This window comes from Oxyura jamaicensis, chromosome 20, assembly GCF_011077185.1.
Source record: "Oxyura jamaicensis isolate SHBP4307 breed ruddy duck chromosome 20, BPBGC_Ojam_1.0, whole genome shotgun sequence".
Lineage (NCBI taxonomy): Eukaryota > Metazoa > Chordata > Aves > Anseriformes > Anatidae > Oxyura > Oxyura jamaicensis.
In genome coordinates, this window is record NC_048912.1 from 5627872 (window position 1) to 5646845 (window position 18974).

The window sequence follows — 18974 nt, forward strand, 5'->3', positions numbered from 1 at the left end:
GCCACAAGTGTTTGTTCATCTACAGTCCTTCAGCTACTTCCAAAGTTTTCAGGGAAGAGCTGAACCGCAATCTGTAAGTAATCTGTTAGCTACCAATCTGTAAGTAAAACGTGTCACGGCACAATTTACTATCTGCAGTTTCAGGCGATCACTGGAGTGCTTTCAAAACGCACAGCACAATGTCATAGTGACATTTTTAATGCAGCCTGAATATTTATATTGAGTGTCCAGAGAAAAGCCAAGTAAATGGAAGAATTTAAGCAAACAGAATTACGGCTCTGACTACAAAGCTAACAAAACTTCCCCCTACAATGTGAAATACGAGGGTTTCCTCTGGGCCTGAAAAGGCATGAGCTGATTTAAGCAAGAATCACTTTCAGGGCTATGAAAACTTTGAGATTTCTAAGACAATCCTATCTAAAGCAACACATTTCAATGCCTCATAAGTATTTTTTACATTACAAAAATAAAGTGAAAGCAAACTGTTGAACACATGGATTTACTTACTTAAATTAGGTGGAAGAGCTAAATCACCAGCTCAGAAGCTTGCCATTAAACAGCCCTAGACACCTCAGAAAGCTAAATTCTCCTACTAATACCACACAAGAAAAATCTGTACTTCTTTATTGACTTAAAACAGGTTTTATTGTGAGTCATAACACAAGCTGCCAAGTGAAACACAGACTTCTTTAAAAATATGAAACAATGAAGCTTCTTCAAAGTCAGCAGCTTCCGAACACCACCATAACTTTTATGTTGAGGATTACAAAAACTTGCTCCAGAGAGCTCTGCAGAAGGCGGATGAGCTTTGCAGTTAAATCAATTTAACTGCTTGTTAAGCAAGAACGAACGTGGAACTGTCTGACAGATGGAGCTAAAGGCAATTCACACAGAGGGCATTTGTAAGCTGCTCAAAGACACTGTCCAAGAAACAATCACAGAACCTCTCTGTGTGGGAGCAAGTATTTTAGCGTTATGCTGCTGCGGAAGAAGCAGAATAAGGTGTTACAAAAAAAGTTACGTTTTAATTTGGTACAATCACTTTCATTAACGCCTCATTTTTTGTAATCGAGTTACAAGTTATAAAAGCACAGCTCAGTGCTGAGCGCAGCTGGGTTTCACTGCACACTGCGGTGCAGAACCTCTCACCAGGAACGTGGCACCAATGTCAGGCATCACTTGCTCCTGGGATCTCAAAAAGCCTCCTCCAGAAGGCGGAGCTGCTCAAGCACCACCACGGCACGCCTGGCTTTGAACACTGGCACACAGGAGTAGTTGAATTACAGCGTTTTAAAGAAGGCTGAAGTTTAAAGTCTAAGGGGGTTAAAAGAAAAACTCAACTTTGTAGTCCCAGCCCTGGATTTCTTAGAGCTTGTTCTGGAGCTCCCTCCTGAGGCTAGATGCTACACTACGTAAGCATCATCATTGCTGCACTACATAACTGCAACGTCTTCGTAACTGGTTCTGCTCAAAATGAGAGTATCTCCTTGTAAAAAAGACTATCAGAGGCGTCTCCTCAAAATGCTGTAGAGAGAAGCAGAGCTTTTGAGCTACAAGCACTACAATCGCACGAAGACAGGGAGTAGACAAACACCCATTAAACAGAGGGAGATAAATCCACGTGGTGCCTCGCTTACCCGGCTTTGACAGCCGGTACAGGGGCACCACTGACGATAATACCTCTGTCGTTACGAATCAGGACATGGAACAGCACAAACTGTTTCTGTGTGTAAAGAAACAGCAACTTCATTTGATTGAAGGCTGGTAACACATCCCACTCTCTTTGGGTGACCTATTAAGTTACTCTAAGTATCCACCTGCCTCCTGCTAGAGTTATTCCACAAAACCTGATGGCATTACTCCGTTGTCTTTGTTGCCACAAGTTGCTACATGGGCTGACACCTCCATTTCTAAGACATTTCTACAGGGCTGAATCAGTGTTTGCGCAAGTTCGCACAATTCTTTAAACAGGTTCCACTAAAATTTCACTGACTGCTAGTGGAAAGCAGGATCCTTCCACAAGCTCTAGAGGGCCCCCGCATGGAAAACGGTTTCAATGCAAGATTTCATAATAAAAAGACTTTTCCCACACTCTTGCTGAGAATTTTTTCTTCTTCCACAATAGCTAAAGCTTAAAAATCAGATAGCTAAAGAAGCCTTTGGAAATAGCTCAAGAGCCAAAGCAATATGCCTTGCCTATGACAATAGGCAAGTTTCAGCAGTTTCCCAAGTCCTTGAACAAACATCCATGCTGGCCAGCTGAGTCATCTATGACTACCTCTGCCTTGATACTGTTGAGATTACCAATTCTGCAGGAACAGATCTCTGTGAGAATTCATAATTGAGACAAGATTTTTTTCTTCTACTCATGCTTTTCCAAGGAGATTCTCATCATCATCTCATTAATCCAAGAAATATTTTCAACCTTTTACCAAGTCATGCTCTTAGGTCTTGCACAGACTATCAGCAATCAAAGGCACATCACGTTAAATATTACTTCCTACAATAGGGCTTGTAGTTTCAGTAAACTTTGCTATTTTAGGGTGAAATGTATTTCAACCTGAGTGTCTCAGAACAGCCACACAGCTTATTTGGTTGTCCTTACCGAACCTGTGCTTAGCAACACTAAAAAAGCACAAAGTCTAGAGATGGTGGCTCTTCCCACTGCATGCCTTGCTGTGTTTGAAATGTGTAAGATATCTGTCATTTCCTAAGTGAAGCCCTTTACCCAGTAATTTTGTAGAAGTTAAAGATGTGTTCTTACTTTTCATGGTGCCCTCCTCTTCTTCCTCTTCTGCATTTACGACCATTGTGCCCAGCTGGGATTCCAAGGTGCCATCATGTTCTATCATCGTATTGGCTCCATCACCCAGCGTGCCGACAGCTCTTATGGTACTGGTTTCATCTCCGCTCGCCCTCACCATAGTACCTGAATCAGTTTCATCTTCCTCCTGTACAAAGATGTCATAAATACATCTTTATTGATGGTGGTCACATCCTGTGAAGAGTGGCTGTATTCAAGGATACTGGCAAATCTCACTAACTCAGAGATTTTGACAAATATACACAGAAAACAGTGACATTTTGGTTTACACACGTAGAGCTCTGCCTGTTTTCTCCGAACAGCTAATGAAAATTCTTCATACTCTTCTGCCAGCCGGATAAATAAGAGAGCACGTAAACTATCAGCAGAAACCTCTCAATACAACTAGTATCTTCTCATTCCTGACCTGGTGACCTGTCCCTAAGCAAACTACAATACTCAGTCATTTATGTTTCTATTCATGCTGCCAGTTATATCAGTTGACCTAAAACCCCTATCTCAAGTGATATAGTTCACCAAATTAGGAGTTATTTGACTGCAAGAGATCTAAGTCTGTACCGCACGTGACTCACCAAAGAAAAGTTATTACCCTATATTTCAGAACTCTGTCTCCAACATTTGCGTAGTTTTATTCCTATAAAATTCAGAAACACTGAAGAAAACTGAAACAAATTTGCAAATCTTTAAATGAAATAAATTATCCAAGTCCAGTCTTTTTTTTTTTTCAGATAAAAGTTGTTTCTTGTTCTTCTATTTAACAGATAATTGATATCGTAGAAATTTGAACTAATGCTGTCAAAGCTCAGGAGGCAGAACCTTTAAGAAAACACAAACTTCAGAAATAAATTCTGGTAGAACAGTTTCTTTGAAGATACCTACATTGGCGAGAGCAAGTAGTTTCACTAGGCTGTGTCCCTCGGTATCAATTATGACTAGAATTTCATGAAGAGTGAGGTCAGAATTACTACAATCTATTTAGTTTCCTGGAAATGTGCACCTGGTATCCCACAACAGCAACAGAAGTCGCCTTCTAGGTTTAGAGCAGTGCTACTTCTTAGATCTCGTAAGATGTTTCTAGGCAGCTCACCTTGGAGCAAAATATTAAAAAGCAAATGCTTTGTTGTAAGTACAAAGTACGTGGTTCTTTAATCTATGTGACCATGGCCTTACTGGTCTGAATTAGTGTTAGAGGAAATACTCAGGTCTAGCCCAAGAAGCCGTAATATTCCTTCTCAATGTCATTATCAGAAAGAAGTACACCCTTCCACACTCCGGTGTTGTACGCCTTTTCTTTGCTCTGTCGAGCATGCCTATATAATTAACTTCCCAATCTCAAAACGAATAGCTAGAGGAGGAAAAAACTACACAAGATCTTAATGGAGGAAAAGTATATTTTATGTGGAGATGAGTGGGTGAGAGGAAGCATTAAATTCCTTTGCTACACATCATTTAACAGAACAACAGCAGAAATTTCCATAGCACTTGGGAAGTGCTTGAGAACACTTCTCTGCTAGCAGACACAGAATACAGAAGCTTCAGGAAAACACACACACCCTGACAGAGACCACTCAGCTCCACTATAGAGACACCATCTCTCAGCAACGAGACCCCAGATCAGTCAGAAACAAAGGGGAGAGGGTAGGGACAACACTCTTATAGCCAACATCATGGCAAGGCAACCAGTAAAATTACTTCCACACTGAAGAAATATGCAGCCCTAAACTGGAAAACCAGATGAACAACGTATTAGATCTGTGTTTTACTGTGCAACATGCTATTCGTGTCCAACATCTGAAAAGGACTGTGCCATACAATGCCTTCTGTTGCCCATTTCATTTATCCAGATTGAAGCAAGCAGAGGCTCAAAAAAAAAAAAAAAAAAAAAAAAGCTTTCAACATGCTTTCCATATTCACATGCTGTAACCATTGAACCAAGGCACCCAGGACGTAAATTCACAGCAATTCCCTCAACACTTGTCATGCCCTCACCTCATATTTCTGTCGGTTGTTCTTGTGTAGTAGACAGTTTCTATAAGGGGGGTTCTAAAGCACAACAATAGTAAAACAACATAACATACTCAGAGCATAGTGCATCACAGATACTATTTTATACAAGGAGAGCAGTCTAAGACCTCAATCCACAATGAAAAATTCTCATTACTTCATAAAGAATATTATCCAATTAGGAACCTGTATTAAAGTCTTGCATGTGCTACTTTGTAATCATAGTCAATCGCAAGTCTTTAGCTACGCTTTGAGCTAATTAAGGTAAATATTTGGTGGGACATGCTGACTGTCCCACTCGAATGCAAAGATTGAGCAGGGTTCAAGCATCAGGTTAAGTAGTCGTAAAGTAGAAAATTCAAGAACTAAATCAAATCCATGGGCAATTGAACAAAATACTGAAAAAAAAAGCAGTTACGCATTATGCAAGGACTGAGAGTTTGAGTACTGTTGCTACTAAATACTCACTGAATTTTCTTCATCTTCTTGATCTAGTTCACGCTGTTGCGCCTCTTGACGTTTTAGCTTGATATCCATTGCTTCATTAATCAAATCTCGCAGAATTGACACTCCTTTGGCACTTTTAACAAACGGGTGCTGCAAGACATATTAAAAGTTAGTAAGCACTGCACCTGAACCAACATATAACAGATACTGCTACAACTGCCCACTTCCAATCAAAATTAAGGTTTAACTCAATACCTTAATAAATGAAATTAAAAAAAAACAGATATTCCTGTGTAACACAAGAGGGAGGCCTCCCACCCAAACGAGATCTTTCTCTAAAGGCACTTACTGCTGGGAAACGTTGGGCTCATTCCCCTCCCACAAACCCTACTGATTCCTTAACAGCTTAGCTGTATACAGCCCCTTTCATAGATGGCCATGCCTATACCATTCTGAGCAATAACATTTTTTTGGGCCTCTCCTTTTTAGTGTTTTAAGAGACGGTCACTTGGAAGTGCTGATGAGGATTTGAAGGCAAAACAAACCCTCCAGAAAGATAGGAAGCTGAAATCAGACCGGTTCTTGGGGAAGAACTGAAAAGTTGAAGTTGGCTGTAAAGTTAATCAGACATTAATGAAATCTGTAGTGCACAGGATCACCCAAGAAACGAGACCAGTATCTCAACAGGCACAGCGCTGCCTACACGAGCAGCCTTCTCTAGGATTTATGTTCTTGCAAGGAAAGGCAGACAGACCTGCAGAAGCTGTGTTGCAGTGGCACGCTGCTCAGGGCTCTTGACAAGACACTGTTTCACAAAGTCCGTGAAATTGTCTGACCAGATCTCTGGTTTCCGGAATGTTGGAGGCGGATTGGTAGGAATCATGAAAATTGCCTGTAAACCCAAGAATATTCCAAAGTTTAAACCCTCCTAGCATAAATACACATAAATATACACAGGTGCGAAAGAATGACTGATGCTTCAAGTTTGCTGCTTCTGCAGAGTTTATACCAATATTATACATAAATTTGCTCAGAGGGGACACGAAGCAACAAGTCAAACTTTTCTTGCTAGGTGCTTACACTTCTGTCTGAGCCATTATATGCCTCAAGAGGCATGAATCTGCCATTTTTAAGTCTTCAAAAATTGTGCTTGCATGCAAAAAAAATCACGCTGGAGAATATATAGCTGAAAATATTTTTCTTCACACTCAACGTAGGGAGTTGCAGCTATGTCTTGACCGAATAGGATCAAGATTTTCCTTTCCACGCAGGTTCTCCCTCTCAAAGAACTGTTTTTCATTTAATCTACAGCACAAACAACTAACAGAAAATAAATCATTTTCTGTAAATTAAAAGCAAGATGGCATGCTGGCATTTTGTTCAGCCAGCTGTAATAGCAAATCATTTCCAAAGAGCAGCACATTTTCAAAGGCCTCACCCTCATAGGATGAATGTCTGCATATGGTGGTTTGCCTTCAGCCATTTCTATCGCAGTGATTCCTAGAGACCAGATGTCTGCAACACAATTATACCCAATTTCTTGGATCACTTCTGGAGCCATCCAAAACGGGGTCCCTATAACTGTGTTCCGTTTTGCCATGGTATCCTGAGAAGAAGAGTAAGATAAAGATCCAGACAACGGCAATTGTATCAGCCACAAGCATTCACTAATGAATTATCATGCTAATTAATGTCACTTGCACGCACATGTATTACTAGATTAAGCAAGACTGGGATATGGAGGAGCGCAAAGGGAAATTGAAGCATGCTTACAGGAGTTAGACATGAACTGAGGCAAACAGCAAACGTTATCACAAACCATTACTTAGGTACAGCAGCTTCCAGCAGAAGCCCTGCTGTCATCTCCTGCTGTTCTAGTGTCCCATTATGTTGATGCAAAGTTCTAGAAAGCAGTTTAGAACATCTTTAAGTCCCCACAAGCACATAATACTTATATGTAGTTTAAAAAGATAAAGTGAAGCGTACTCAGTCATCTCAGTTTTACTTACTGTAAGCTGTCCTGCCACTCCAAAATCTGCAAGTTTAGCATGCCCCTCTGTATTTAGCAATATATTTCCAGCTTTGATGTCCCTGTGTATTTTCCTCATAAAATGCAGGTACTCCAGTCCTTTCAGTGTTGACTGCACTATTGTAGCAATTTCCTCCTCTGTGAGCTAAAGAAAAGAAGAGTTACTATCAACCTATCAGCTGCTGAGATAGAACACATTGCTGTTTCAGTCTTTATTTCCCTGAGGTTTACTAATTGGCATTTAATTGCCTTCATTAAAGGCTGCCATACTGACTAATGGAAAAGTCCATACGTTTTCAGTTAGCAGCCTTCAGCATTACGTAGTTGAGTTAGTTTACAACCAGCACACATATACATACATACCACAACCCTCTCACAACTAGGAATTCTTACCCCGCAATAGCCAAAAGTAAGGCAAAGTAGAGTGTGCTACTCAGAATCAGTCTGGGTTTTCAGGAAAGTCAAGGTAACATCTTAACAAAAGCTCTGATAACTGATTACTTTATCCAAATAACCAAAACTTGATTAATATAACCAGCTTCCTCATTTTCAGGGGAACAATGGGCCTGCATCTCAGGCGGCAGCCCTGGCTGTGTCAGGCACTGAACACCTCATGAGAGTTATGCCCAAAAGGCAATGCACGCACTACTTAGCTTCCTCGAGCTGCGGGACACCCATGTTTCCCGTTCATAGCATTCAAAGGAGAAAGTACGTACAGTTTTGTTTCGTAATCGAATAATATCAGACACGGATCCGGCACCGCAGTATTCCATGACTATCCACAGGTCTGTGTTCTTAAAATAGCTGCCGTAATACTTCACCACATGAGGACTACAAAATGTGAAAAAGGGAGAAGAAACCAAAGGGTCAAATACTGATGATCAGCACAAGCGATTAAGCAAAAACAAAACACACTGCTGACTCCCTAAGCAGGCTTTAAAAATTCAGAGTCAAAGTGCCACTGAAACCCTGACCAAAAGCGTTCTAAAACAGTCTGAACTTTCACAGGGCTACTGCAGCCCTGCCAGGCCTCTTCCCAGCAGTGGTGCTCAACCAACCTGCCAAAAAGTTGATTCAGGGAGTTAAAATGTCTGAAAATGAGTCCTACAGAAATAAGGAAGGACTAGCATTGTTTAGCTCCCAGAACTGGATTAATACAAGGTCAGTACCATGGTGGGCAAGAAGGCAGGGCACCAAGGGAATGAGAAATGGACCAAGGCAGTCCCTGGTAAAGCTGCTGCAGAGCATTTGCAATCAAATGGAAGCATTAAACAAGGTCAGACGTTTGCTAGAAAATAGCTATGGGGCTCCTTAAGAGGCATATTCCCCCATTACCACATACACCTTCTCATCTCTACAATTTAGTTCAGGAACGTGATGTATTTTAGGAATCCTGTACAACTTAAAACTCCCTCATACAGTCCGTTATCAGACTGCCCAAAAAGCAAACAACCTAATGAAGTACACTACAGTCAGATGACCACCTGCCCTTTGGGAAAGGCGAGGCTAAAAACTCACAGAAAGAACCTTTCTGATTTTGTGGGATAAAAAATAAAGAATAAAATTGCACTTAATCTATTCCCTGCCAAATATTTTCTAATGAGGAAATGCAAGACTACCAAAATCAAGAGGTCAGTGTCCCTTAATGATTGCACAAAAATCTGATGTTCCATTGATTCGCTCCCTCTGCTGTTCATAACTGTAAAATCTCATTTTAGGACTTACAATGTTAATATTTAATTTCTTTTTAAGGAGACTTAAGGGGATTAATGCTTTCCAGGTTACACAGTAAGACTTTTCAAGAACAAATTATTTAAAAGTTTCATTTTGTTAGCTGCCACCAGTCATCTTCATTTGAAGACAGTGAGAGTGAAATGCAGTAGAGTGCCTGGGACCATAACTTTATGTTGCTAATGCCAGTTTTTTAAATGGTTTTCTAAGCCTGAAGTCTATCAAAATAGCATTTCTAAAATCTGTATATTTTAAACTCTCAGACTTGGATACACTTTGACAGGGGAGGGGGTCTTCTGCACCTCCTGGTCTTGTCTGGCTAAGCTCATATAACATCATTCCCACAAGAAACATGCAAAAACAACCCAGAGAGCCAAACGCCAGCCCATCAGGTATTCTGAGCATGCTAACGTGAGCAGACAGCTTGTAACGCACTATAACCCGCACGGGCAGAAAGTGGCCCCGTGAAGGACAATTCTGCCACTTAAGCAGATGACAGCATGTAGACGATGCACATGCAAGAGCAGTCATGCATTAGTGGCTCTCATCCACATGCCTCTTAAAAAAAAAGAACATTAAAAGAAAAAAGCAAACCCAAACTCTCCTAACAGTTTCTATGTCCACACCAAAACTTGTGTGCAACTCATTACCCCTCGGACACGGGAACCGCTGCTCTAACCCACAATCAAGTTACCACTGTTCAACGAGTTACAGCGCATCGGGACAACTGCAGTGACTGCTCACGCGCCTCGCTCGTTGCTGGCAGCAAGCGCAAGGTTATTTAACTTAGTTAGCTTAATGCTCTCGCACTGCAAGCTTCATTTTCGTTGTCTTACCTTTGCTTGAATTAACACTACCCAAATGGTGGGTTAACATGACTCAGCTGATACGAGGTAACTTGACCGTACAAGTCCAGCCTTTTAAAAAACATTTAAGGCAACATCATCGCTTTTATGTGATTAAATGCCAGATCACAGGCAATACTTTTCTTTGCACACTGATGATAGGTTTCACAGAATACATTTACCTGTCACATTGCTGCATTATGGATATTTCCTTTATAATCTCTTGCAGGTCAGATTCCACAGGAACTTGTTTAATTGCAACTACTTGACCCGTTTCTTTATGAATAGCTTTGAACACACTGCCATAGGAGCTGTGAGACAAAATAGTAAACAATGAATACAACAACATTCAAAAAATGCAAATGTTATGCTTTTTGTAAGAGTGCACTTTGGGGGAAAAATTATACCTCCTGCTACAAATATTTTTACATTAATTTAAATAATCAGTCTACAAGCTTGTAAACACTATACGTATAACAGCGTGCTGAGACGGTCAGAAAGGAGCCAACCATCACTGTGCGCCCAGAGCTTTGGAAGGGCCTTCTACACAAATCCAACAAAAACATCAGGTCTTTCTCCAGCATACGGTACTTGCTGAGAAACAATGAGAACGACAGCTCTGGTCAGAGAGCTCTGCTCACTCTCATCAGATATAATTTGTCTTATTTCCAGCTTCTTTGCTTACAGCAGCCAGGCAGAATTCCGACTCAGTTTTTCAAAAGAACTCCTTAAGGTGGCAAACACATCACTTACTGAGTGTTCTCAAACTGCTCTGCCTGAGCAAGTGGCACAATGAAACAGTTTCCTTCCCACCACCCAGATCTTCCACACGAAGTACCAGGGATGAACTACTACAACACCTCCCGAGTTCCCGCAAAGCCCTATCAACTCCAGTTTGCCATTTTTCAGCAACACCTGGACTGCCTAGTGCTGAATCATAAGCTACTGCTTGGTTTAATTAAGACATCTTAATCCTGGCAAACAGATTATTTATGCTGTTACTAACCAAATGCAGTCGTTACACTACTGCATACTTTTGCAGTAACAGGATCATGGCAAAGTGAAAAATCAAAGACCACCGAACACGTATCCGTTACACACATCTGTCCTTTGAGAAATGTACTTTGGGCCCACTGTAATAGAGCACGTACCCTTCTCCAAGCTTCTCCAACACATCAAATACTTCTTCAGGTTGCTTGGTTAAACTGTCTTCATCTAACTTCTTCAGCTGCCTGTGTATGTAAGAATAGAGAAATTACTACATTTAATTTTATTGCAAATGGGGGCTATGCTGAAACAAAAGAATAAATAATGCCATTTAGGTGTCTGGAAGGCTAGCATAAAGTTGATTATCAAATAAGTTTATGTCACACAATTAGAAGAACAAATATTATCATTATCTAATCGCAAAAGAGGACTGGGAATTACAGAGACCAGAATTTGTTCAGGCACACAGATCTACAGTTGCTCTTTGTGGAATGCATCTCAGGATCTACATGCTGGTGGTCAACCCCAACACAGCACTGCAGTCTCTTGTAGCTATTGAACATGCTGCTAATGGTCAAAATCTTGCATGGAAGGTAAGTACTAAGGCTGTGCAAAAGGGAACAGTCTTCTTTGCGGTCTTACAGTACGTATGGAATACATCTACTGGGAAGATGCAGGCAATACTGACCTCACTTGTCCATTTTTAAGGACATTAGTTCAGATACTGGCTTTGAGCCTGGACATATATTCGGAAAATGCTACTGGGGAGAAAGGCAAAAAAACTGGGGAGGGGAAGGAAACTTATCTGACTTTGAGGATCTTAATGCTGCTCGGTCTGTTCCTCTCAAATGCATTGCTAAGGGTCTGCTGAAATACCTTGTAGGTATTGAGGTAATTTTACTGCTAGGTGCTGGGATCCTTCACTTGCCAACCCCCACCCCGGTACGACTCCCAGGGAGATTCCCTAGGGAAAGCAATGAGAAAACCGACCACGCTTGTTCCAGCGCACATCTACCACACCGCAGAGCTGTTCAGCAAGAAACTTCCTAAAGCAGCTAAACACTATGTTTGTATTTCTAAGAGATATTATAAATGTAATACGTATACACACTAAAAATACATGAAAAGTTCTGAAAACAAACTCTTTTACTGACATATAAACAGTACCCAATAGCCCACACGCAAGGTTTTCACACAAACTACCAGAAAAACTGACACCTGCCAAAGAAACCTAGCCCAAACCAGCTCTCACAACTCTCCAAAGCCCAGAACCTTGTTCATGTCAGTGTGTTCAGAACTCACAAGCCTTGCAGCAACCAACATTTACCATGAAATACGTCTGGTTGCCTGCAGCTGCAGAAAGCTCTTACTGCTGCTGTTAAGGACCGCCACTCCAGGCATAGTCGTACTAATTTTGACGCTAAATATGTATTTTTTCCCCCCAGTTTCTTCATAACCAGGACGAAAAGCTGCTGCTTGGGCCCTGGTTGCTCCGTTTCCGTACGAAGCCGGGGCCGAGGCGCGGAGCCCCGCACACGAAGAATGGCTTCCTGAGGCGGGGGAAACGAGCAGAAGCAGAGCCAGGAAGTGGCGAAATGCCGAGAGCAGCCAGCGGCTTCCCCGCTGAGATAAGCGCTTACCAAGGGAACGTTGTCCTTGGGGAACGGGAGGGAGGAGGGTGCGGGAAGGGGCAACGAGGGAAAAAATGTGAGTGACCACCCCAGGCGCCAGGCACAAGGCGCCCGAGGAGCAGCGGTACAAACGGCGGGTTCCTCTCGCTGAGGTTGAAACAAGGCCTAAATTATTTCGGGGGGAGGAAAAGGAAAGGTTTCGATGCCTAATTAAAAAGCCCAATCACCACGCTGACGGCAAACCGCCCCGCTCCTGCCGGACCTCAGGAGCGAGCCCACCCCGCGGCGTCCCGGGGCTGGCAGCGCCTGAGGCGCGGCACCCCCGGTGCTCCCCTCGCTCCCCCCGTCCCCCGTGCCCGGTGGGGCCGAGGAGCCTCCCGCCGAAGCCCCGTTCCCCCGTGCCAGCCCTTACCGGCGCGGGTTCCGCAGCTGCACCCCGTCCATGGCGCCGCGGGGCCGGCCGCTCCCTCACCGCCTCCCTCACGCCTCCATAGCAGCCCGCCGCCCCTTCCGCTCCGCCGCCGGAAGGCTCCGGGGAGAGCCCGGCCCCGACCCCGCTTCCCCGAGCCCTTCTCCCGGTGCCGGTCCCGGTTTCGCCCCCGGGATGGCGGCGGGGGACAGCGCCAGCGCCCTGCGCCGCGCCGGTAACGAGGAGTTCCGCCGCGGGCAGTACGGGCCGGCCGCCGAGCTGTACGGCCGGGCGCTGGCGCTGCTGGAGGACGCGGGTGAGGAGCGGACCGGGCTGGGGAAGGGGGACCGGGGGGGAAGACGGGGGGACCGGGCGGGGGTCGGGACGGCGCCTGAGCCCCTCCGGTGTGCCGCGCAGGGGAGGCCGCCGCCGAGGAGAGGAGCGTGCTGCTCGCCAACCGCGCCGCCTGCCACCTGAAGGAGGGCGCCTGCCGCCTCTGCATCGCCGACTGCTGCGGGTGAGCCGGGGGGAACCGCACCCCGGGGGGGTTCGCTCAGGGGGGCTTCACCCTAGGAGGGTTTCACTCGGGGGGGGTTCACCCCAGGGGTTTTTCACTCGGGGCGCTGGACCCCCCGGGCGCTGCAGCAGAGCAGTGCCCACTGAAACCACACCTCTCCGGTAAATCTTGGTGACCTTAGAGCGCTTCTGCACCACTCCGGAGCAGAAAAAGTACCGCTCGCCTTTGATTTACAGGTGTTAAGTTTTAGGAGTAGCCCCCAAAGCAGGTCTATGTTTCTGGTTGCCAGCCTGGAGGAGGGAATTCCCTTCTTTTCCCTTGCGCCAGCCAGTTCATTAGGGTAGGAAACGAGACAGAAAAGCTCGCTGCCGCAGGGTCTCTTCCCACGGTACCGTATCGCTTGAAGTGCACACAAAGACTTTGATCCCGCCGCCCAGTATTTCCTAGACCAGGCCTATTAAATGCCTCGTAGGAAGCTATCCAGGGACTTCTGCTGGGTGCCGGGGGGCTCACAGGCTGTCACCTTCTGACCCCTCACAGCGCGCTCAAGCTGGTCCCGTTTGGCATCAAACCCCTCCTGAGACGGGCGGCAGCTTACGAGGCTCTGGAGAGCTACCAGCTGGCCTACGTCGACTACAAGACCGTGCTGCAGATCGACTGCTCCATACAGTCAGCACACGATGGTGTCAACAGGTAATGCCGAGCACTCCCTGGAGGGAAGGCTCGGGAGCAGAGCAGCTCGGTCAGCGGCTGCTGGCAGCCCTGCTCCGGGTCTGCAGCGATGCCAGGAGCAAGCTGCGTCCTGAGCGCTTTAATGAAACAACCGAGGCCCTGATGCTTTGTGCGAAGGGCAGGCTTCGTCATGCTTCCTGTGTGCTAACGCCCGTAGCTCCTTCCAAGCTGCTGGTACATTGTTGAGGGCTGGGAATGTTTCCCCTGGAATTTTCTGCTTAGTCTAGTACCCATTTTAAAGAAATAATAATCTTACAAGTTGCAGCATCCTGTCCTATAAGCCTCCCTATGCTGACAGGGATTACAGGCTGCCGTGGGCATTTTCTCTTCCTGGAGAAAATTCTGATTCACTTTGTTATTTGCCAGGCTGAGGAATAACCCATGCATCTCTTGCCCAGCCGAACACTGACAGCCACAGCCCTCATCCTATGGTATTTTCGGCCCTACTATCAAGATGTTCCTTTCGTTAATTCCCCGTCTGTAGAAGGAGCTTAGTTTAGATGCATGTCACAGAGTTAGCGGAGAGATGCTGTCCTTGGTACGAGCCAGGTTATAAAAGTGACCCTGCTGGCTCGTGAGAGTGGCCCATTCAGCCAACAGACAGAGCAACTGCCAGCCATCTCTTCCAGAATGACTAAAGCCCTGCAGGAGAAGGATGGTTTGAACTGGCGTGAGAAGCTCCCACCAATTCCCACGGTTCCTATCTCTGCCCAGAAGAGATGGAGCGCTCCTTCTGCAGCAGCCCCCGCCGCAGATGCACCCCCTGGGAGCACACCGCAGGGACACCCAGGTGAGAGCACGTCCCTGGCCGTGCACAGCCCTTCAGCTCAGCAGGGTGATGGCAAGGTGGCTGCCACCCCTGCTTGGTGCGTCTCCAGGCTGAGGTCTGCAGAAACCTGGCCTTGGTTGCTGGTTCTGCCACAGCCTGCTTGGTTGATGCTGGATCCTTTGATCTGTCTGTCTTGCCTCTATGTGTAGAGGGGCTATGTGCTTTCTGAGCGGCTGCTCTGATCTTATCAGTTTAATAGCATTCTGTATTCTTTCACACCGTTTCCAGACCAGATTGCTGCTGGTGTAGAGAGAGCTCGAACTCTGAAGGAAGAAGGAAATGAACTCGTAAAGAAAGGAAACCATAAAAAGGCAATTGAGAAGTACACTGAGAGCTTAAAGCTCAACCAGGAATGCGCAGCTTACACCAACAGGTACTCCTCGGCTCTTTGCCCAAGTACTTTTTGGCCCTTTATAGAAGCCACCATGGTACTTCATCTGACAAAGCTGCCTGATGTTTGCTCCCAGACAACTGAATAAAAACCACACCAACAGAACACCCACACATGTTCCCCCTAGTGCAGTCTTCCAAATAGATGGTATAATGTTCTTTGATCAGATGCTGCAAAAAGCCTGGAGACACTCAGCTTAGGGCTGCCAGGGGGGTTCTCCCTTTAATGCTTGTCTGCCAGGACTGTGTTATTCTGAGTAGTGTCTACTGCCCCGTGAATCACAAACGCTGCTATACTCAGAGTACTTCCAAGACAAGCATGGCATGTTCTAGACTGGTGTAGCTACAAACCTCCACCCTTGAAGCGCAGGCTGCTCTATTTATTGCTGTAAAAATCCTCTTCTTTGCAGACTGGAAAACTACTTTTTGCCCTTTTAACTGAAACAAGTGTTGAGCTGCAAAAGTAATGTGTCAGGATAGAGATTGTGCTGTGCTGGGGTTAACTAAGATCTATGTGCGTTGCAGCAGCAGATGCTGCTTTTAGATAAAGGTCTCTAACCCAGTATTTGTATGGCAGAGCTCTCTGTTACCTGACCCTGAAGCAACATAAGGAAGCAGTACAGGACTGCACAGCAGCTCTGAGATTAGATCCTAAAAACATCAAGGCATTCTACAGACGTGCTCAAGCACTTAAAGAACTGAAGGTAAGTCAGGAGTTTTTGACCAGCTTTACATTATGTTAATGCCCTATAGAGCATTCAGCGCTGGATGTCTGCCATCAGATAGTGGAGACTTGTGTGGAGTTGAAAGGCATTGTCCTTTACCTTAGTATTTACTGTTTGGATCTTGTGAGTTTCTCAGCATTGGGTCCTGTTTCTTGAAATGCTGGAAGCAGATAGATGTTATGCTGAGTTGTATTGTTCCACTAGTACCAAGCGATAGTTTTCCTACAGGGGCCTTAGGCATTGAAAATGTATTTCAGTGCACTAACACTTAAAAATTCTTCTTCTAGGATTACAAATCAAGTATTGCTGACATCAACAGCTTGTTGAAAATTGAACCAAAGAACACAGCTGCACTGAAATTACTGCAAGAACTGAAGAGAGCCTAGGATAACCAACAAGGAAAGCTTTTTCTACTGCAGAATAAAGCTTTTTTCCTTCTGAGGTTGTTGCAGGGACCAACCTTAATGCAGGATGGGTATTGAAATCTACCTTCAACTGCTGCTGAGATGTAATAGGTTCTGTGCCAGCATAATGAATGTTAAGATACACAATCTGTATCAAGCTTGATTATATGGCTCAAAGATCATTAGAAGATTTAATGCCACTATGGGAGAGGCTTATAGGTCAGCTTCCCTGGCTGAAGTCAAGGTGCCTGGAACTACTGGCCTCAGGGACTCTGCATGTGAAGCGGCTGCTCTTGCTGAAGAGCTATAAACTGAGGTGTTTTTGTTAGTCCTTATTCAGGTGACAGTTTTGCTGCATTTGTGCTGCTATTACTTAACTAGGGTTGCTGACAGACTGCTGCAATTGCCTGAGCACTGCATACCCCTCTTAGACCCAAGTCACGGTTACTTGCACAGGGTTGAGCATGTTCCCTCTCCTAGTGATGCCTGCTGACCCTCAGCTGAGTTTTTGCTACTTAGTGTGACCAGGCAGGTGTTTACAGCAGCAGCTTTCTTTTGTATTTAATTATTCTGCACAGAGAAGAAAACCACCAGTTAAGTTAAACCTGCCTTGTTACACAGTGCACTACTTCTGTGAGACTACAGGTGCTCAGGCATTTTACAGCCTTGTTTTGTTTTTTGGTTGGTTTGTTTTAAACTTTAGCTTGTCTGTGCCTTCTGGAGCAGTTGCTACAGGGTGTTACAGGGACTAGGGTATGCAGTCATATCAGAGCTGAGGCCTGGCTTACTATTTCAATGCATGTTTATACTTTTTTTCTTATGGTATTGATGGCACTGACTTAAAACGGTAGATAGAGAGGGTTGGAGTTATTCTATGAACTGTTACAATGACTGTTCACATTAAAGCCATGTTTATTTTCACTCTAGATGTGTGTTTTTTATGGGATGGAAGGTGTAGGGAATCTGGAACACTTCCTTACTGCCTTGCTTCATTCTGCCTCCACTTGTCAGAGGAATCCAAGCACTGCCCTAACTGCCTTGCTTTGGAAGTCAGCTGCCAGCCAGCAGGCTCCCTCCAGCCATTGCTCAGTCTTACACCTTGTTCAGGGGTGTAGTGTTTTTACCAGCAGTCATGATGGTGAACAATTGATCTGAACCAGCTGCTTACAATAGAGACTGAAAGACAGAAGCTAGCCTTTAAGTCTGGGTTTGAGTACCTTTTTTTTCCCCCACCTTATCTCTCCCAGCCATTAGTGCTGCAGGCAGGTGCTCCACTGAACTGAATTTAGAAGGCAGGCATCACTTACCCTGTTACCCTCACATAAGACAAAGACGTATCTTAGCTTAATGCTAAGTAGCTCTTTGTAGGTCCCGGGCCTGTACACCATCAGCTGTAATGCACCAGGGTATAAAACAACACCTCCCCCAGGGGCACGACTTGCTTCGTTTGCTCCACTCCTAAACACCGCAGCTCATCGATCCTGCAACCACCATTTCCCCAGGCTATTAGCAAGCTAAGCGTGATGGATTTCAGGGTGGGGCAGCACAGGCCAGCAGTGCACTGATAAGCAGAGGAAGGTCTCAGAATACAGGAGGAACTGTCTGCTCTTAACTAAAGAGCTCTCCTTTTAACAGCCGTGCTGTTATCAGGACTGGCAGATGCCTGCCCTGTTCAACTACACTTCATTACAGTAGGTCCAAGCAGCAGCACTCACTCTCTCTTCCCCCTCTAAGCACAGGAATACTTTTTTCCCCCCACCTTATCTAAGGCTTTCCCCACTGAAGTGCAACGCCACCAGACGGACACAGATCAAGCACAGCAACAAGACACCACGCTTCAAGCCCAGGGTCACTTCTGCCCGTGTCCCCTTCTGTTCCAGGAAGGGTGCTGCTATCTGCACACGCTGCTCCCCAGGCACACGAAGGCACTGCTATCCACACCGGCAGCTGGGGAGTGCCCGTCAGAGGCACGCCTCCATCCGCCCTTTTCAAAAGGCAACAGCAACTATCCCAAGCTGGACTCGCATGGGCATTGTTGCTCCTGCATCAACTTGTTAACGCCTCAGACTCCCCAGAGGAGCTCAGAGAACCACTCTGAAAACTTTTCAGTATTGTCCTTGTCTCACTACACAGGGATCCAAGTGGCAAGTTTACCTTTTCACTTAAAGGTTTTAAAAACCCTGTTTTTTGATCATATCCTTTTAGGCTGTCCCGTACTCTGCCTCTTCCTGCGCCCCCCACTCTGAATTCCCCCTAGCTTTACAGCAGTGTTCCTGAGCCAAGGCATCCAGCACTGTCAGTGGTGGCACAGGCACATCTCAACTGATCCGTTGCACCTGAACAACTATTTCAGACTCAAATTAGGCAACAGAATTAATTTTACCTTGTACAATTCTGTCCCAGCTCCTTATATGCATAACTGATATGCAATTTGCATTTTTTTTTCCTCCTGCGCATTAAATAGATTTAG

General features: G+C 45.1%; 2 protein-coding genes across 4 annotated transcripts in view; one reads left to right on the forward strand and one right to left on the reverse strand.

Annotated features, from left to right (window-relative positions):
- The window catches only part of STK4 (serine/threonine kinase 4), a 45877-nt gene extending 32832 nt beyond the window's left edge, over positions 1-13045 (reverse strand). The window contains exons 1-10 of one of the 3 annotated variants that reach the window (XM_035343768.1): positions 12911-13045; positions 11032-11112; positions 10063-10191; positions 8021-8135; positions 7285-7449; positions 6714-6881; positions 6030-6167; positions 5297-5425; positions 4814-4867; positions 2765-2951 (exon numbers count right to left, since the gene is read on the reverse strand). In XM_035343768.1, the coding sequence (XP_035199659.1) occupies positions 2765-2951; positions 4814-4867; positions 5297-5425; positions 6030-6167; positions 6714-6881; positions 7285-7449; positions 8021-8135; positions 10063-10191; positions 11032-11112; positions 12911-12942 (1198 nt within the window). In that variant the 5' untranslated portion in view covers positions 12943-13045. Of the gene's footprint in view, positions 1-2764; positions 2952-4813; positions 4868-5296; positions 5426-6029; positions 6168-6713; positions 6882-7284; positions 7450-8020; positions 8136-9871; positions 9953-10062; positions 10192-11031; positions 11113-12910 lie in introns of those variants that run through there. The other 2 variants (XM_035343769.1, XM_035343770.1) reach the window with 2 other exon arrangements.
- TOMM34 (translocase of outer mitochondrial membrane 34) lies at positions 13011-17430 on the forward strand. Its single transcript, XM_035343771.1, has 7 exons — positions 13011-13223; positions 13325-13424; positions 13965-14117; positions 14786-14946; positions 15214-15358; positions 15953-16079; positions 16388-17430. Exons 1-7 carry the CDS (start codon positions 13103-13105, stop codon positions 16484-16486), a joined length of 906 nt encoding a protein of 301 aa, XP_035199662.1. The 5' UTR covers positions 13011-13102; the 3' UTR covers positions 16487-17430.
- Positions 17431-18974: the final 1544 nt, after the last annotated feature.